We start from the raw sequence: 13,902 nt of genomic DNA, 5'->3' as shown, positions 1-13,902 counted from the left end.
ACACTGGATGCCCACATGCGGCCAGCTCCTATTCTTGCCGTCCCCCTCAGCCTCCCTGAGCGCAGGGATTGTCTTGTCTCGGAGCTCTGCTCCCCTACCCCGCCCTAAGAATGGATGTAACTCAGGCAACTGCCACCAGTCCCTTCCTTAGCCCAACTGGGAAGTCCTTCCTAGATCTGCCCCAAGTCCTCTCCTTCCTTCCCAGGCCGGGACTGGGGGAGGGGGCGTTCCCTTTAAGGGAGGCGGGGGAGGGGGCTGCGGGCCGGCCCTCCTTCCGCCCCTCCCGGGCCCCCGCCACCCGGGGGCCCCAGTCCCGGGCCCCGCGCCAGCGCATGCGCCCGCCTGTGGGCGCTGTCCCGACTGCGAGGGCCGTGAGCTCACCGACCGACGAACGGACGGGCGGCCGGCCGGACAGACGGGGCAGCGCAGGGAGCGAGAACGCGGCGACACAGCGACATGGCCGGCCACACGCAGCAGCCGAGCGAGCGCGGGAACCCCAGCCCTGCGCCCTCGCCCTCCCCGGTCCCAGGCCCCGTCCCCGGCGCTTCGGAGCGAGTGGCGCTCAAGAAGGAGATCGGGCTGCTGAGCGCCTGCACCATCATCATCGGTGAGCGGGACCCAGGTGGGAGGGTGCCGGGCGGAGGCCGAACGAGGGGCGCCCCCTCTCCGGGAGCTCGGACGGGTCTGCCTGGGGCACCTGCGGTCTGGCCTCAGAGAGCGCAGTGACTGCTGGGAGGGCAGGGGCTGCTGGCCCAGGGTGCCAAAGCTCCGTGTTCCCACCTCCCTGCCGCCTGCACCTGGGGGAGTTTTGGGTCCGTCCACCGCTGGACTCCCTCCTGACTCGATTTTGCTGCGGGGCTTTTACAAGGCAGTTACCCTCAGTTTCCTCATCTGTGAAATGGCCATGACCGCAGTCCTGCAATTCGCACAGGAACTTGACCAGTTTAGGGGCTGGTCAGGCTGCGGCAGGCTGAGCTCCCCAAGTTCTGGACTGTGGGTCAGTCTGAGTACCTACTGTGGGCAGGGTCCAGGTGCCACGCAGTGCAGTGACTTATTCTTGGAAAGCAGGAGGGCCTGTGAGTAGAGTGAATAAGCTCGCAGCCGGCGCAATGGGGACGGATGTTCAGAGCATGCAATGACTGCAGGGTTTGGCAGCAGGGCCCAGGAGAGGGGGCGGGTTAGCCAGCAATTGGGGGAAGAGGGCAGCAGTGGGCAGACCCAGCCTGCAGAAGGCCAGCTGCTCCCTGGGCTGGGATCCTGGTGGGCACTGGGCACTGGCCTGGTCTGGAGGCCCTGGACTCCAAAGTCTCCCTCTGAGAATGGGTCCAAAGTCCCCACCTGAGAATGGGTCCATGTCCTCCTGCCCCTACATAGGGGTTTCTGGGTAGGCAGAGAGCTCAGGGGTCATGGGAATGGCAGTGGTGTTTTTCCACTCTCTGTCCCGAGTCATGGATACTGACTACTCCAGACTTATTTCTTTGTCTACACAGGGTGCCTCTGAGCCCCTCCAGGGTGGGACAGGAGAGATGGTTTAGGGGGATGAGTAACTGGGGCCTCGACTGTTCTCACCTTACTGCCAACCAGTCTTCCCGGTCCCCTGCCAGTGAGAGCCGCTTGTGTCTTCACTGTCCTCCCACCCTCAGAACCCTGGAGATGGAGAAAGTTTGGGGGCTTAGTAGGGCAGACCCAGCGTCTTCACCTCGTCCTCTCCCACCCCCACATTAGCAGCTCTTCCCATCCAGAGTCGCCCCTGAACACAGCCCCTGGCCAGGTCACTCCACCATCTCACCGCCTCCCCTTAGAATGCTGCCTCCTAGAACCTGGTCCAGACCTGGCCCTGGGAGCTTCTTGGCCTAGGATGCCCCTGCCTGACAGACGGTCTGCTGGAAGGAAGGGCTGGTTCCAGGGATTTGGCCAGGGTGCTGGTTAGAGCTTTTTCTTGGCCCATACCCCCTCCAGGAACTGTCCTCCAGGGAAGGGGAAGCTCACACCATGAGCGGGTCATAGGATTGAGACCATGCCTAGAGGCAGCTACAGTGCCAGGCAGGTGCAGAGAGACACAGCTCTGCCTGGGCTCCTCAGCTAAGCCCAGCATCCTTGACTTGTCTTCCTACTCTGTCCCCTCCCCACATCCCATCCTCCCCAGGCCACAGGGAGGCTGCCTGGCTCCTCTCTTCCCAGAAGGGGGTCCTGGTGGTAGTGGTGGTGGTGGTGGTGGTGGTGGTGGCGGCGGTAGTGGTGGTGGTGGTGGTGATGGTGGAGGTGGTGGTGGTGGGAGTGGAGAAGGCCAACTCCACCATCACCCCCTCCTTTTCCAGGACAGACTCTAAGTTTCCCATGCAGCCTAGGTCTGCCCTGACAGCTCCCCTACCCTTCAGTTCCTTCCTGCTGTGCCAGGTCCACTACCTTGGCCTGCAAACCTTGAAGACTGAGCCAGGGTGAAGGGCCACTTGGCCAACCAATTCAGCTACAGAACCCAAGCCCAGAGCACTCAGTGGTGGTCTTGGGGTGCCTTGGTCTTGGCCTGGCCTGGGGAGCCTTGGAGGGTTACAGCAGGCAGGAGGCTGGACGGGGCAGGAAAAAACAAGGAGAGATCGACCTCAACCAGAAGGTGGGGACTGGGCAGATGAGGACTGAGCTGGGGTCTGCACTGCCTTCCCCACCTGAAGTCCTAAGGGTCTCCCCTCCCCAGCCCACCCTACCTTTCTGCCCCAGGTGGGCTCACTCTCTCTCCACCAATACACTGGGGAGCCTGGTCAGAATCAAAAATGTCTGCAAAGTGTCATATTTTAGCTCTAAAAGTCTTAAAAATTTGACGTCCTGCTTCATCTTTCTTTCCTTCTCTCTCTCTTTCTTTCTTTCTTTCTTTCTTTCTTTCTTTCTTTCTCTCTTTCTCTCTTTCTTTCTCTCTTTTTTTTTTCTGAGACAGTGTCTGGCTGTGTCCCCCAGGTTGGAGTGCAGTGCCGCAATCTCAGCTCATTGCAACCTCCGCCTCCGGGGTTCAAGTAATTCTTCTGCGTCAGCCTCCTGAGTAGCTGGGATTATAGGCACATACCACCGTATCCAGCTAATTTTTTGTATTTTCAGTAGAGACAGAGTTTCACCATGTTGGCCAGGCTGGTCTTGAACTCCTAACCTCAAGTGATCTGCCTGCCTCAGCCTCCCAAAGTGCTGGGATTACAGGTGTGAGCCACCCTGCCCAGCCAACATCCTGCTTCATAATCTACCTTGGTTTGTTGCTATTACTGAACATGTTATTTCCAAAACTTCCACAGCTACCCTCCTAGGAGATCCTATCACTCTCTCCCACATATAACCCCTGCTCCAGCTCAGACTGGGAAGTGAGGCTTTCGAGAATGGGAAGACCTGGAAGAGCAGGCTATGGGCCGGCGTGAGACTCACGTCAAGTATGTTTAGGGCAGTGCCCGCCGGCCACCGCAAGCGCAGATGGAAGGGAATTGGCCAGGCTGGAGGAAATAGAACTGGGGCAGGGGCTCTGTAGGACATGGTCACATCCAACATCTGTTCAGAAAAACACCTCTTACTACCTTATGAAAATGTGTTATTCCTTTATCTCGTTTGAATCTCATGCCCACCTTGCAGGGTAGGAGTTTTAATACTCATTTTACAGAGTGGAAACTAAGGTTGGAAGTGAAATGATACTGCTCCAAGTGGTAGGCTCAGGATTCGGAACCAGATTTGGACTCTATTCCCAATCCAGTGCCCTTTATTATTTTATTTTATTTATTTGATTTTATATTTTTGAGACAAGGTCTTGCTCCATAGCACAAACTATAGTGCAGTGGCATGATCATAGCTCACTGCAGCCTTGACCTCCCAGGCTCAAGCAATCCTCCCACCTCAGCCTTCCAAGCAGCTGGAACCACAGGCGCCCGCCACCATGTCTGGCTAATTTTTGTATTTTTTGTAGAGACTGGGTTTTGCCGTGTTGCCCAGGCTGATCTCAAATTCCTAGACTCGAGTGATCCTCCCACCTCAACCTCCCAGAGTGTTAGGGTTACAGGCGGGAGCCACCGTGCCCAGTCCCGGTGCCCTTTACACTATTCTGATGCTGGGCGAATTGGGGCTAGAGTCAGAGCCCTTGATGGGGGAGGATTGGGGACTGAGCTGGGAGTTTGTCCAACTAGGCTTCACTGAGCTCCTATCCTACTCCACTACGGGTGGAGTAACAAACAGACGGCCAGGGAAGTCTGCCTCCCCCTCGGCGGCTGGACTCATAGGACCTCTCATACTGACCCAGGAACCTCGGCCAGCTCCCTCGCAGGATCCACAACCCAAGAAACACACCCAGGTCCTCCAAAGTGGGAGTCCCCCCTGGGTCTGCTGACCAGGCCCTTCCTCTGCTCTCTCTTTGACTTTAGAGTCCAGCTCCTGCAGGGGTTTGTGGGCCAGATGTGTGTTCAGGGACTCAGGAGTTGACATCATGAACCTCATCTCCTCAGGAACCAATCCCTGCTCACCCAGCCTCAGCCAGGACCCTCCCTGGTCTCCAGGGCTGCAGGTGGCTGGGCTTCCCAGGGGGGTGGACCTCTGCAGAACCCCAGCCCCTCTTCACTGGGGCACTGGGAACTGGGCACTGGGAACTGTGCAGGGCTTGCCTCTTCCCCACCACAGTCCCATTTACAGGTAAGGAAACTGAGGCAACCTGCCCTGGGGTCAGATACCCTCAGTGTGCTCCGGGACCCCAAGGGAAGCCCCAACTATAATTTCGGGGGCCTGCCAGTCCTGGGCACACTCATCCATCTATTCAACCACTACATACTGAATGGTGTCAGGCACTGGCTTATGTGTCAGAGACACCATGGGGGTCAAGACAGACAAAATCCATCTTCTGGAGCTGACATCCTGGTGTGGGAGTCACGCAAACAAGATGAACAAGCTGAATGCGTGTCTTGTTAAGTGCTAAGACCAGACAGTCAAGCCAGGAAGGAGGATGGAGAGAGCCAGGGTGTGGGATTTCAGGTTGGAAATGAGCTGAGATCTGGGGTGGGGTTCAGTGTGAGCAGGGCATTGCAAGCTATGTTAAGGGCATTGCCTTTTGTTCTCTGTGAGGCAGGAACTCTGGGTTTTGAGCAGAGGGGTGATGGAATGGGGCTAAACAGAACTCACTATGGAAAAGAGGCAGTGGGGAAATAAGTGGGAGGAGGAGGAAGGCCATTCAGAAGGCTACCTACCTGGGTCTCCCCGCGCAAGAGACCACAGTGGCTCAGGGCCGGGCGGTGGTCATGGTGGTGTCAGAGGAGGTTCCATTCTGGATGAGTTTGGAAGATGACAGCCAAAGGATTTGTGATGGCATGGATGTCCTGGGGGAGAAAGAGAGGAATCATGGGTGACTCAAGGTTGTGGTCCAAGCAATTGGGAGGATGTTTTGCCATTTATTGATCAGGGAAGACTGAGAGGAGCACTTTGGGGGCAAGGAGGTGAAAGCCGGGAATTCCATTTTGAACATGGAAAGTCTATGATGTCCGCTGCTGAGTGGTTTGTTGCATATACAGATTTCATTTAGCAGAGCGGTCTATGCTAGGGATATAAATCTAGGAGTTGCCAGCAGAAGTCAAGGTAATAGATGACGTCTATCTATCTATCTATCTATCTATCTATCTATCTATCTATCTATCTATCAAGAAAGCATAGAAAGAAAAAAGAAGAAGCCCCAGGACTGAGCCCTGGGCACCCAGTGTCTAAAAGTCAAGCAAGATAAGGGATTCTGAAAAGGAGAAGCCGGTAAGGCTGGGGGGAGGCCAGGAGGCCGAGTGAGGAGGAAGGAATCCACTTGCCACATGTTGCTGATGAGTCAATAGCGTGGCCTAGGGCTCGACTGTTGCATTTGGCAACGTGGAACTCACTGGTGACAGTGAGAAGCCTCAGCCAGGAGACAGGGTCCTGGGCGAGGTTTGCTTGGCTGGACTGGCTGGGCTGAACGAGCCAGAGAGGGCTGCACACTTCCGCTCATCTCCTGTCTCCAAAGGAAAGTGGGTTAGGCTGGAGGCGGGTGCTGGCCAAGTGGCAGTTCCAGGCACATCCTGGATGTCCCCACTCACCTCCTTGGGGTGCTGCCCAGACCTCAGAGGTCACAGTCGTCATCCCGGAAAGGTACCTGACACAGGCCTGCTGTGAGGACGTGAGGACACCCGTGCGCTTGGCGGGGTAGGCTTCACCCAGGCCACAGCTGGTCACCCCGCGGTGTTGGGGTCCCAGGTGACTCAGGTCTCAGAGGAAAGATGGGGCTGCCTAGGGGGTCTCCAAGGCAGATGGCAGTGCGTAGTGAGATCCAAAAGCACTTTCCATGGCCTCTGATGTGCCAGACGGGATCAAGAGAATGCCTGCATCAAATAAAAGAATCCCTTTCCAGCCATCATTCAGGTACCACAGTTGTGGGGCGACGTCCAGATTGCAGGGGCCAAGGTGGCTGGTCAGGGAGAGCTTCCTGGAGGTGGTGTTGCTTCAGGGAGACCAGTGAGTTGGGGAGAGGCCTACCACAGTGGGGGACAGGGCCCCTGAGCAAACTGTTTCCTTGGCCCAGCACAGACATGCAGGGTGCATCCTCCCTGCTGAAGTCAGGGTTGGACTAGCCCTCTGCTGCCCCCTAGCCCAGTGGCCCCACCTGGCAAATGGGGAAACTGGGGCTCAGAAGGGCAGTACTAGCCTGAGTCACACTGTCGGGTCCGGAATGTGCTTCAAGGCATGAGGACTGATGCCAGTGTCTTGGCCCGACAGGCCCTCCCTGCCCCTTCCCGAAATCAGACTGCACATTCCCTACACACACCACGGGAGGTGGCTCACTCTGCAACTTGACCTCCACGGGCCGCCCCTGTGACCTCCGTGGTCTGCCGCTGCCTCCAGAAATAGGTCAGCGCACACCACAGTGGCCACGGGGAACAATGGCCCTTTCTTCGTTCCTCCAAGAAGCCGAGTAAGCCCCATCAGGCCAAACATCTTAATGTGATAAAAGCTACCCAGCGAAGTCTCAAGGAAGAGGGGCGGGTGGTGTAGACTCTGGGAAGGACGACTTGGGGGACACTCACTTCCTCGCCTACCTGCCCAGAGCTCTGGCCCCTGGAGGACCTGCAGGGACCACTGAGCTGTCATCCCACTGGGTGGACAGGAATGTAGAGGCCTCAGAACCCGCATGTCTCTGCTCAGCCATGGGTCAGACACCCAACAGGGGCTCAGTGGTATCTCCAGGCCCATCCCGTGCCCCCTCATCTTGTTCCACTCTGAGTTCCTGCCCCTTTAAACCAGGTTCCCCCAAGGGCTGGGCCTCTTCATTGCTGCTTCCAGAATCAGGTAGATCTGCTTGGCTGAAATACGGAATCTGGGAAGGGAGACCCTCCCGCACCAGTGGGAGGGACCCTGGCAGCCCCCTTCCAGCTCCACTGATCTGGCCGGGCGCGGTGGCTCAAGCCTGTAGTCCCAGAACTTTGGGAGGCCAAGGTGGGTGGATCACTTGAGGTCAGGAGTTCAAGACCAGCCCGGTCAACATGGCAAAACCCCATCTCTACTAAAAAAAAAAAAAAAAAAAAAAGGAATCCCCCAGTCCCTCCCATACCCTTCCTATAATCATTGGAGCACTGGAGGCCCCCATCCCTGTCCACAGCCCCCTCCCTCCTCCATGCCCAAGCCCGCAGCCCCGGCTGCTCCATGCAGTGCCCCACCCACCCTTCACGGTGCCGGGAGCAGCCAGTGTGGGGGGTGCATGATGCCATTTTCTGCCACCTTCAAACATGCTCCTGGGGGAGATGCTGCGAGTGGTCTAGGACCAGAGGGAGAAACCCCTGAGGACCTCAGAGACACTGGCTAACGCCTGTGGTCCTTTGAGTCACAAGGGAGGAAGTCCTGAACTGTGGCCTGAGGCCACGTGTTCAAAACAATAGTGGCCTCCCCACCCCTGGCGAGCCCAGTATCCGAGTCTTCAGCCACTGGGCACAAGGCTAGTGATACGGCCCTAGAAGATTGGGTGCCAGATATGGCTTCCCCCGGAGCTCCACTCAGGAGGCCCCGCCAAGCAGAAGCATGGTGGGCTCTCTGCAGGGTGGGTGGCTCAGGGCCTGGGATGCTCCCAGCGTGAACATGCTCAGCTCCTTCCAAGGCCACCCAGCCCCCGCTGGCTTCCAACCTCCCTGGCTTTCGGCAAATCCCACTCCGCCAGGTCCTGAGAACAGAGGCCCTGCTGCCGGATGGAGGGAACTCAAAGGCTCTTTAGAAACCTTACAGCCCACCCAGGCCGGGACCCCTCTGCCAGATGAGGGAGGCACTTCTCTCCCCCGAGAAGTAGACTAAGGGTACAGCTTATCTCTGGGGGTTGAGGCACAGGAATTAGTTCATCCTTATCTGGATGTATTTAGGGCTCCTGGGATGTGACTGGAAAACCGAGTGGGGCGTCGTAGCTGTCCAGACTGGAAATCTGTGTCGGCCAGGGCGGGGGGCAGGCGGTGGGGGAGCCCCGTGGACAAGGAGTGAATACAAATTGGCGGCTACAACCGTGTCCTTATCCAGCCCTCTGTGGGCCTGGCAGGTAGAGGAGGCGGGCTCCGCTCTGAAGGAGATGGATCCATCCTCTCAGGACCTGGTCTGGTGTGGCTACTGCATAGAGGCCGAGCCGCAGGTGCTACCAGGCCTGTTTGTTCATAGGGCCTGAGGTTCTGGGTTTATTTCTTCTTAGACAGGCCCTAGTGCAGCTCTCCAGTGAGGTTACCTGATTCATGTGCACAGATGGTGAGATCCATATAACCCAGAACATTGTCCCTCTTTGCGGAGCTCGGGGCTCAGCAGGCACTCCGAGTCTTGCTCATCCTGGGAACCCGTTCTATAGACCACAGCTGGCTCCTCTGAACGTTTCCCATCATGTCAGAAAGCAGAGGGGCCAGGCACGGTGGTTCTCGCCTGTAATCCCTGCATTCTGGGAGGCCGAAGTGGGAGTCGATTGAGCCCAGGAGTTCGAGACCAGCCTGGGCAACATAGCAGAACCCCTCAACTCTACAGTTTTTTTTTTAATTAGCCGGGTGTGGTGGCACTCACCTGTAATTCTAGCACTTTGGGAAGTCAAGCAGGGAGGGCCACTTGAGCCCAGGAGTTGGAGACCAGCCTGGGCAATATAATGAGACCCTGTCTCTACAAAAAGTAAAAAAAAAAAAAAAAAAAAAGGCTGGATGTGGTAATACACCTGGAGTCCCAGCTAGTAGGGAGACTGAGGTGGGAGAATCTCTTGAGCCCAGGAGTCCCAGGCTGCAGTGAGCTATGATCGCACCACTGCACCCAGCCAGGGTGGCAGAGCGAGACCCTGTCTGAATGAAAGAAAGAAGGCCAGGCACAGTGGTTCACACCTATAATCCCAGCACTTTGGGAGGCCGAGGCAGGTGGATCACTTGAGGTTAGGAGTTTGAGACCAGCCTGATCAACATAGTGAAACCCTGTCTCTACTAAAAAAAATACAAAAAATATTAGTCAGGCATGGTGGCTCACGCCTATAATCCTACTACTTGGGAGAGGCTGAGGCAGCAGAATTGCTTGAATCCAGGAAGTGAAGGGAAGAAAAGGAAAGAAAGGAGAGAGGAGAGGAGAGGAAACTGAAGTAGGAAGAGAAGCCCAAACCTGATGTGGTCAAAGAGGGCTTCATGGAGGAGATGCTACTTCCTGAGCCACTCCATGAGTTTGGACTTTGGCCAGTGGGAAAGCGGCAGGAGAGTGGTTGAAGTCCTATGATAGGGGCCAGCTCTGGCCAGCGGGCTGGAGGCAGGACAAGTGGCTGTAGGCTGATATGCCTGGGGCTCTGAGTAGACGTGAGGGTTGAGCATGGGCCTTGTGGGGTGCCTGAAGAGCCACCGTCTGCCATCACTCAGGTAGTTCAGCCTCCTCATTTTGCTGGCCCCGCCTCACAGGGGCAATGAAGGGCTGAGGAAGTCAGACAGGGACCGTCTCTGGCAGAGGGGCCTGGCCAGCTGGATGAGGTGCCATTTCCCACGTCAGGGACTGAGGAAGGGGCAGATAATAAGCCCAGAATGGCACTTGCTGGGCTTGGGGGGCCAGTGGCATTCTATACCTCCAGCCCACTTCCTGCCTCCTCCTCCTCCAGGAAGCACCCTGGGCTCTCTTCCTCCTGGCAGCAGGCAGATCCCCACACAGAAGGCCAGGCTGTGAAAGGGACCCCAGGCCTGATGCCTCCCCATCTCTCCCCCAACAGGGAACATCATCGGCTCGGGCATCTTCATCTCGCCCAAGGGGGTCCTGGAGCACTCGGGCTCCGTAGGTCTGGCCCTGTTCGTCTGGGTCCTGGGTGGGGGCGTGACAGTTCTGGGCTCCCTCTGCTATGCAGAGCTGGGAGTCGCCATCCCCAAGTCCGGCGGGGACTACGCCTACGTCACAGAGATCTTCGGGGGCCTGGCTGGGTGAGTGTGGGGCACCAGCGGGTAGGGGCACACCCTCTCAGAAACGGGATGGCCAAATGATCCCTGGCGTCTGTTTCCACTCCTGCTTCCAGCTTCCTAGGGAGGTCCTGGGGGGTGGATGGAGAGAAGGTGTGGGGGTGCTGCACAGCCTTCTGAGGCCAGGGCAGGTGGAACTGAGGCCCATCCCACCCCACTGATGTGTGTTGGGCACTCCTATAGGCCTCTGGGCGTCTCTGGATCTCCTTTTAAATAGAGGTCCCTCTGAACCCCACCCCCTGCCTTGTACTCAAGGAGGGGGGATGCTTACTGTCTGAAACCCCTAGGTAATATGAGTGCCCAGGCGAGTAGGGGCCTCGATTTTGGTAAACCCATATGTTGCATGAGGAGCAAGGAGGAAAGTGTGATATTCTTATCATATACCCTGCATGAGGTGCCCTTTTTTTTTTTTTTTTTGAGACAGAGTCTTGCTCTGTTGCCCAGGCTGAAGTGCAGTGGCATGCTCTCAGCTCACTGCAACCTCTGCCTTCCGAGTTCAAGTGATTCTCCTGCCTCAGCCTCCTGAGTAGCTGGGATTATAGGCACCCGCCACCGTGCTTGGCTAATTTTTTTGTGTTTTTAGTAGAGACAGGGTTTCCCCATGTTGACCAGGCTGGTCTTGAACTCCTGACCTCAGGTGATCCACCCACCTCAGCCTCCCAAGTGCTAGGATTACAAGAGTGAGCCTCGGCGCCCGGCCAGAGGTCTCCTTTCCATACCACCCTGCTATCCTTCCTTCATTCACCAGGGAACATTTGCTGAGCACCTACTGTGAGCCTGGGGGTGGAGAGGCAGTGATAGAAAGGTCTGTCACTGTACTCAAGCTGCTTACAGAACAGAGAGGAAGCAGCCCCTTAAATGGGATTAAGGCCTGGAGGAGCCTTGCTTTGAGAGTGTGTACAAGAGGCAGCAGCCACACAGCAAAGAGAATGGTGTGCGCCACCTAGGGAGAACTCCCAGGAAAGCAATGCTTGCCCTGAGGCTGGGAGGAAGAGGATTTTCCCTGCCTGGCCTAGCTGACCAGTGAGGAAAGCATCCCAGGACGGGAGAAATGTGAACAGAGGGTGTGGTGGCCCAGACGAGCGCAGGGAGTCTGCTGTAGCTAGAGGTGAGGTCAGGTTGGGTTTACGGCACTCACTGGGGCTTGGAGAGCATCGGAGGATTGAAGCTGTTGTATTTGTTCAGCTGCGTTGTGGCAAGAGCCGCAAAGGTACAGGCAGATTCTAAAATCATTTAGGAGCCTGATTCGAGAGGACCGGGCAGTCAGCTTGGGAGAGGTGGGTGCAGCCGGAGTGGCACCCACTTCCCTACTGAGAGTCTCCTAGATGGTCTGGAGCTCAGAGGAAAAGTATGGGCTGAAATTTACAAAGTTTGGTTCTGAGGGATATGAGCCAGGGGTCCTTAACTGGGCAGCCTTGCATGGGGGGACCTGCCAGGGCTTGCATGCCACTCTGGGTGCATCTCTGGCACTCTCCTCTGGGGAGAGGGTCCTCAAAGGGGCTGGGACCCAAGAAAGCAGAATAATCGTGCTTCAGGCCTGGAGTGTGAAGAGGGCTGGGGAGAGAGAAGAGGGCCAGGACCTCATCCCTGGCCATGGAACATGGGGGGGTGGGCAGAGGGGATGCCTGGCAGGGGAGGAGGGCCATGGAGCTAGGATGTCCCAGAAGCCGAGCGGGGATGGTTGTGCAGAGCAAGGGGCAGGTGATCCAGAGATGGCTGATGTCCCTGATGAAGCAGTCCTCTCCCTGGAGGGCTGGCCAGGGGCTAGGACCACCCCCAAGGGCAGACCTGCCCCTGGGTACAGGAGAGCCCCTGAGAACATGTCAGACTCACAGCCTGGGTGTCCTGCAGAGGCAAGATTTAGGTAGAAGGGGCATCCATCACCCTCCACCCCTAGCCAGGGCTCTTGGTGAGGTCTAGTCTCTGCACCCCATAGGTTTCCCTCAGGGGGACACAGCTCGGAGTCACCCATCTTCAGCCGCAGTACTCTGTGAGAGCCAGGGCTGAAGCTGAGAGGTCTAGGGACAGAGACCCTGGCTCAGGAAACAGCCTGCGTCCAATGGGGAGCCTAGTTGTCATTAGAAAAGTGTTTGGTGGCTGGGCACAGTGGCTCATGCCTGTAATCCCAGCACTTTGGGAGGCCGAGGCAGGTGGATGACGAGGTCAGGAGATCGAGACCATCCTGGCTAACATGGTGAAACCCCGTCTCTACTAAAAATATAAAATATTAGCTGGGTGTGGTGGCGGGTGCCTGTGGTCCCACTGAGGCTGAGGCAGGAGAATGACGTGAACCCGGGAGGCGGAGGTTGCAATGAGCCGAGATCATGCCACTGCACTCCAGCCTGGGCAACAGAGCGAGACTCTGTCTCAAAAAAAAAAAAGTAAAGAAAAGCGAGTGTTTGGTGCCCATGTTGTTCCCAGCGCCTGCCCCACAGCAACCCTGTCAATGTTTAAGTACGTGTAATACCTTCTCTGTTAAAACAGTCTATCAATGCAGCCACAAGACCTCAACAAGGTCAACCCTGCCTCCCTGGACTGGTGCCAGCCTCTGGCAACCTCGCCAGCCCCTGGGTGCCGGGCCCAGGGCAGCCCTGCTGCACACATCAGGGCTGGGTTGGCTGGGAAGGGCTCTGGGCCGCCTAAGCCACTCCCGCCCCTGCTCCTTCCAGCTTTCTGCTGCTCTGGAGCGCCTTCCTCATCATGTACCCCACCAGCCTGGCTGTCATCTCCATGACTTTCTCCAACTACGTGCTGCAGCCCGTGTTCCCCAACTGCATCCCCCCTGCCACAGCCTCCCGGGTGCTGTCCATGGCCTGCCTGAGTAAGCGTCCCCCTTAGGCCGCTGTCCCCAGATCAGCCGCCTGCCTGGCCCCACCCTGTCCTGAGCGGGAGGACAGAGGGGTGAGATTTCCCTTTGGATCTGGGGTTCTTGCATTCCAGCTGCTGGAGGGGATGCCATTCTCAGGCCACCTGGGCTGGACTTGGCCATGGTCCAGTGTAAAAGGTCCTGGCCTCAGCGCCCACCCCCCACTTCCCTCCGCAGTGCTCCTGACGTGGGTGAACAGCTCCAGCGTGCGCTGGGCCACACGCATCCAGGACATGTTCACAGGCGGGAAGCTGCTGGCCTTGTCGCTCATCATCGGCATGGGCCTTCTCCAGATCTTCCAAGGTAGGGCCAAGTGGGGGTGAGGGCCGGGCTGGGGAGATAGTGCTGACCCCCGACTTCTGGGCCTCCAGGACACTTCGAGGAGCTGAGGCCCAGCAATGCCTTTGCTTTCTGGATGACGCCCTCCGTGGGACACCTGGCCCTGGCCTTCCTCCAAGGCTCCTTCGCCTTCAGTGGCTGGAACTTCCTCAACTATGTCACTGAGGAGATGGTTGATGCCCGAAAGTGAGTGGGGCCCTCAACCAGGCCCTGGGAAGCAGCCAGGCCCTCTGGTGGGAGAGGCAGTCTCTCCAC

At 57.3% G+C, this 13,902-nt stretch overlaps 1 protein-coding gene across 2 annotated transcripts in view; it reads left to right on the top strand.

Annotated features, from left to right (window-relative positions):
* The first annotated feature begins 309 nt into the window (after window positions 1-309).
* The window catches only part of SLC7A10 (solute carrier family 7 member 10), a 17,171-nt gene continuing 3,578 nt past the window's right edge, over window positions 310-13,902 (top strand). The window contains exons 1-5 of one of the 2 annotated variants that reach the window (XM_033225622.1): window positions 310-607; window positions 10,202-10,406; window positions 13,112-13,263; window positions 13,486-13,611; window positions 13,680-13,833. In XM_033225622.1, the coding sequence (XP_033081513.1) occupies window positions 457-607; window positions 10,202-10,406; window positions 13,112-13,263; window positions 13,486-13,611; window positions 13,680-13,833 (788 nt within the window). In that variant the 5' untranslated portion in view covers window positions 310-456. The remainder of the gene's footprint in view (window positions 608-10,201; window positions 10,407-13,111; window positions 13,264-13,485; window positions 13,612-13,679; window positions 13,834-13,902) is intronic. The other variant, XM_033225623.1, reaches the window with a different exon arrangement.

Source organism: Trachypithecus francoisi, unplaced genomic scaffold (genome assembly GCF_009764315.1).
Source record: "Trachypithecus francoisi isolate TF-2019V2 unplaced genomic scaffold, Tfra_2.0 Lachesis_group12, whole genome shotgun sequence".
Taxonomy (NCBI): domain Eukaryota; kingdom Metazoa; phylum Chordata; class Mammalia; order Primates; family Cercopithecidae; genus Trachypithecus; species Trachypithecus francoisi.
This window is presented reverse-complemented; position numbering and strand designations above follow the sequence as displayed.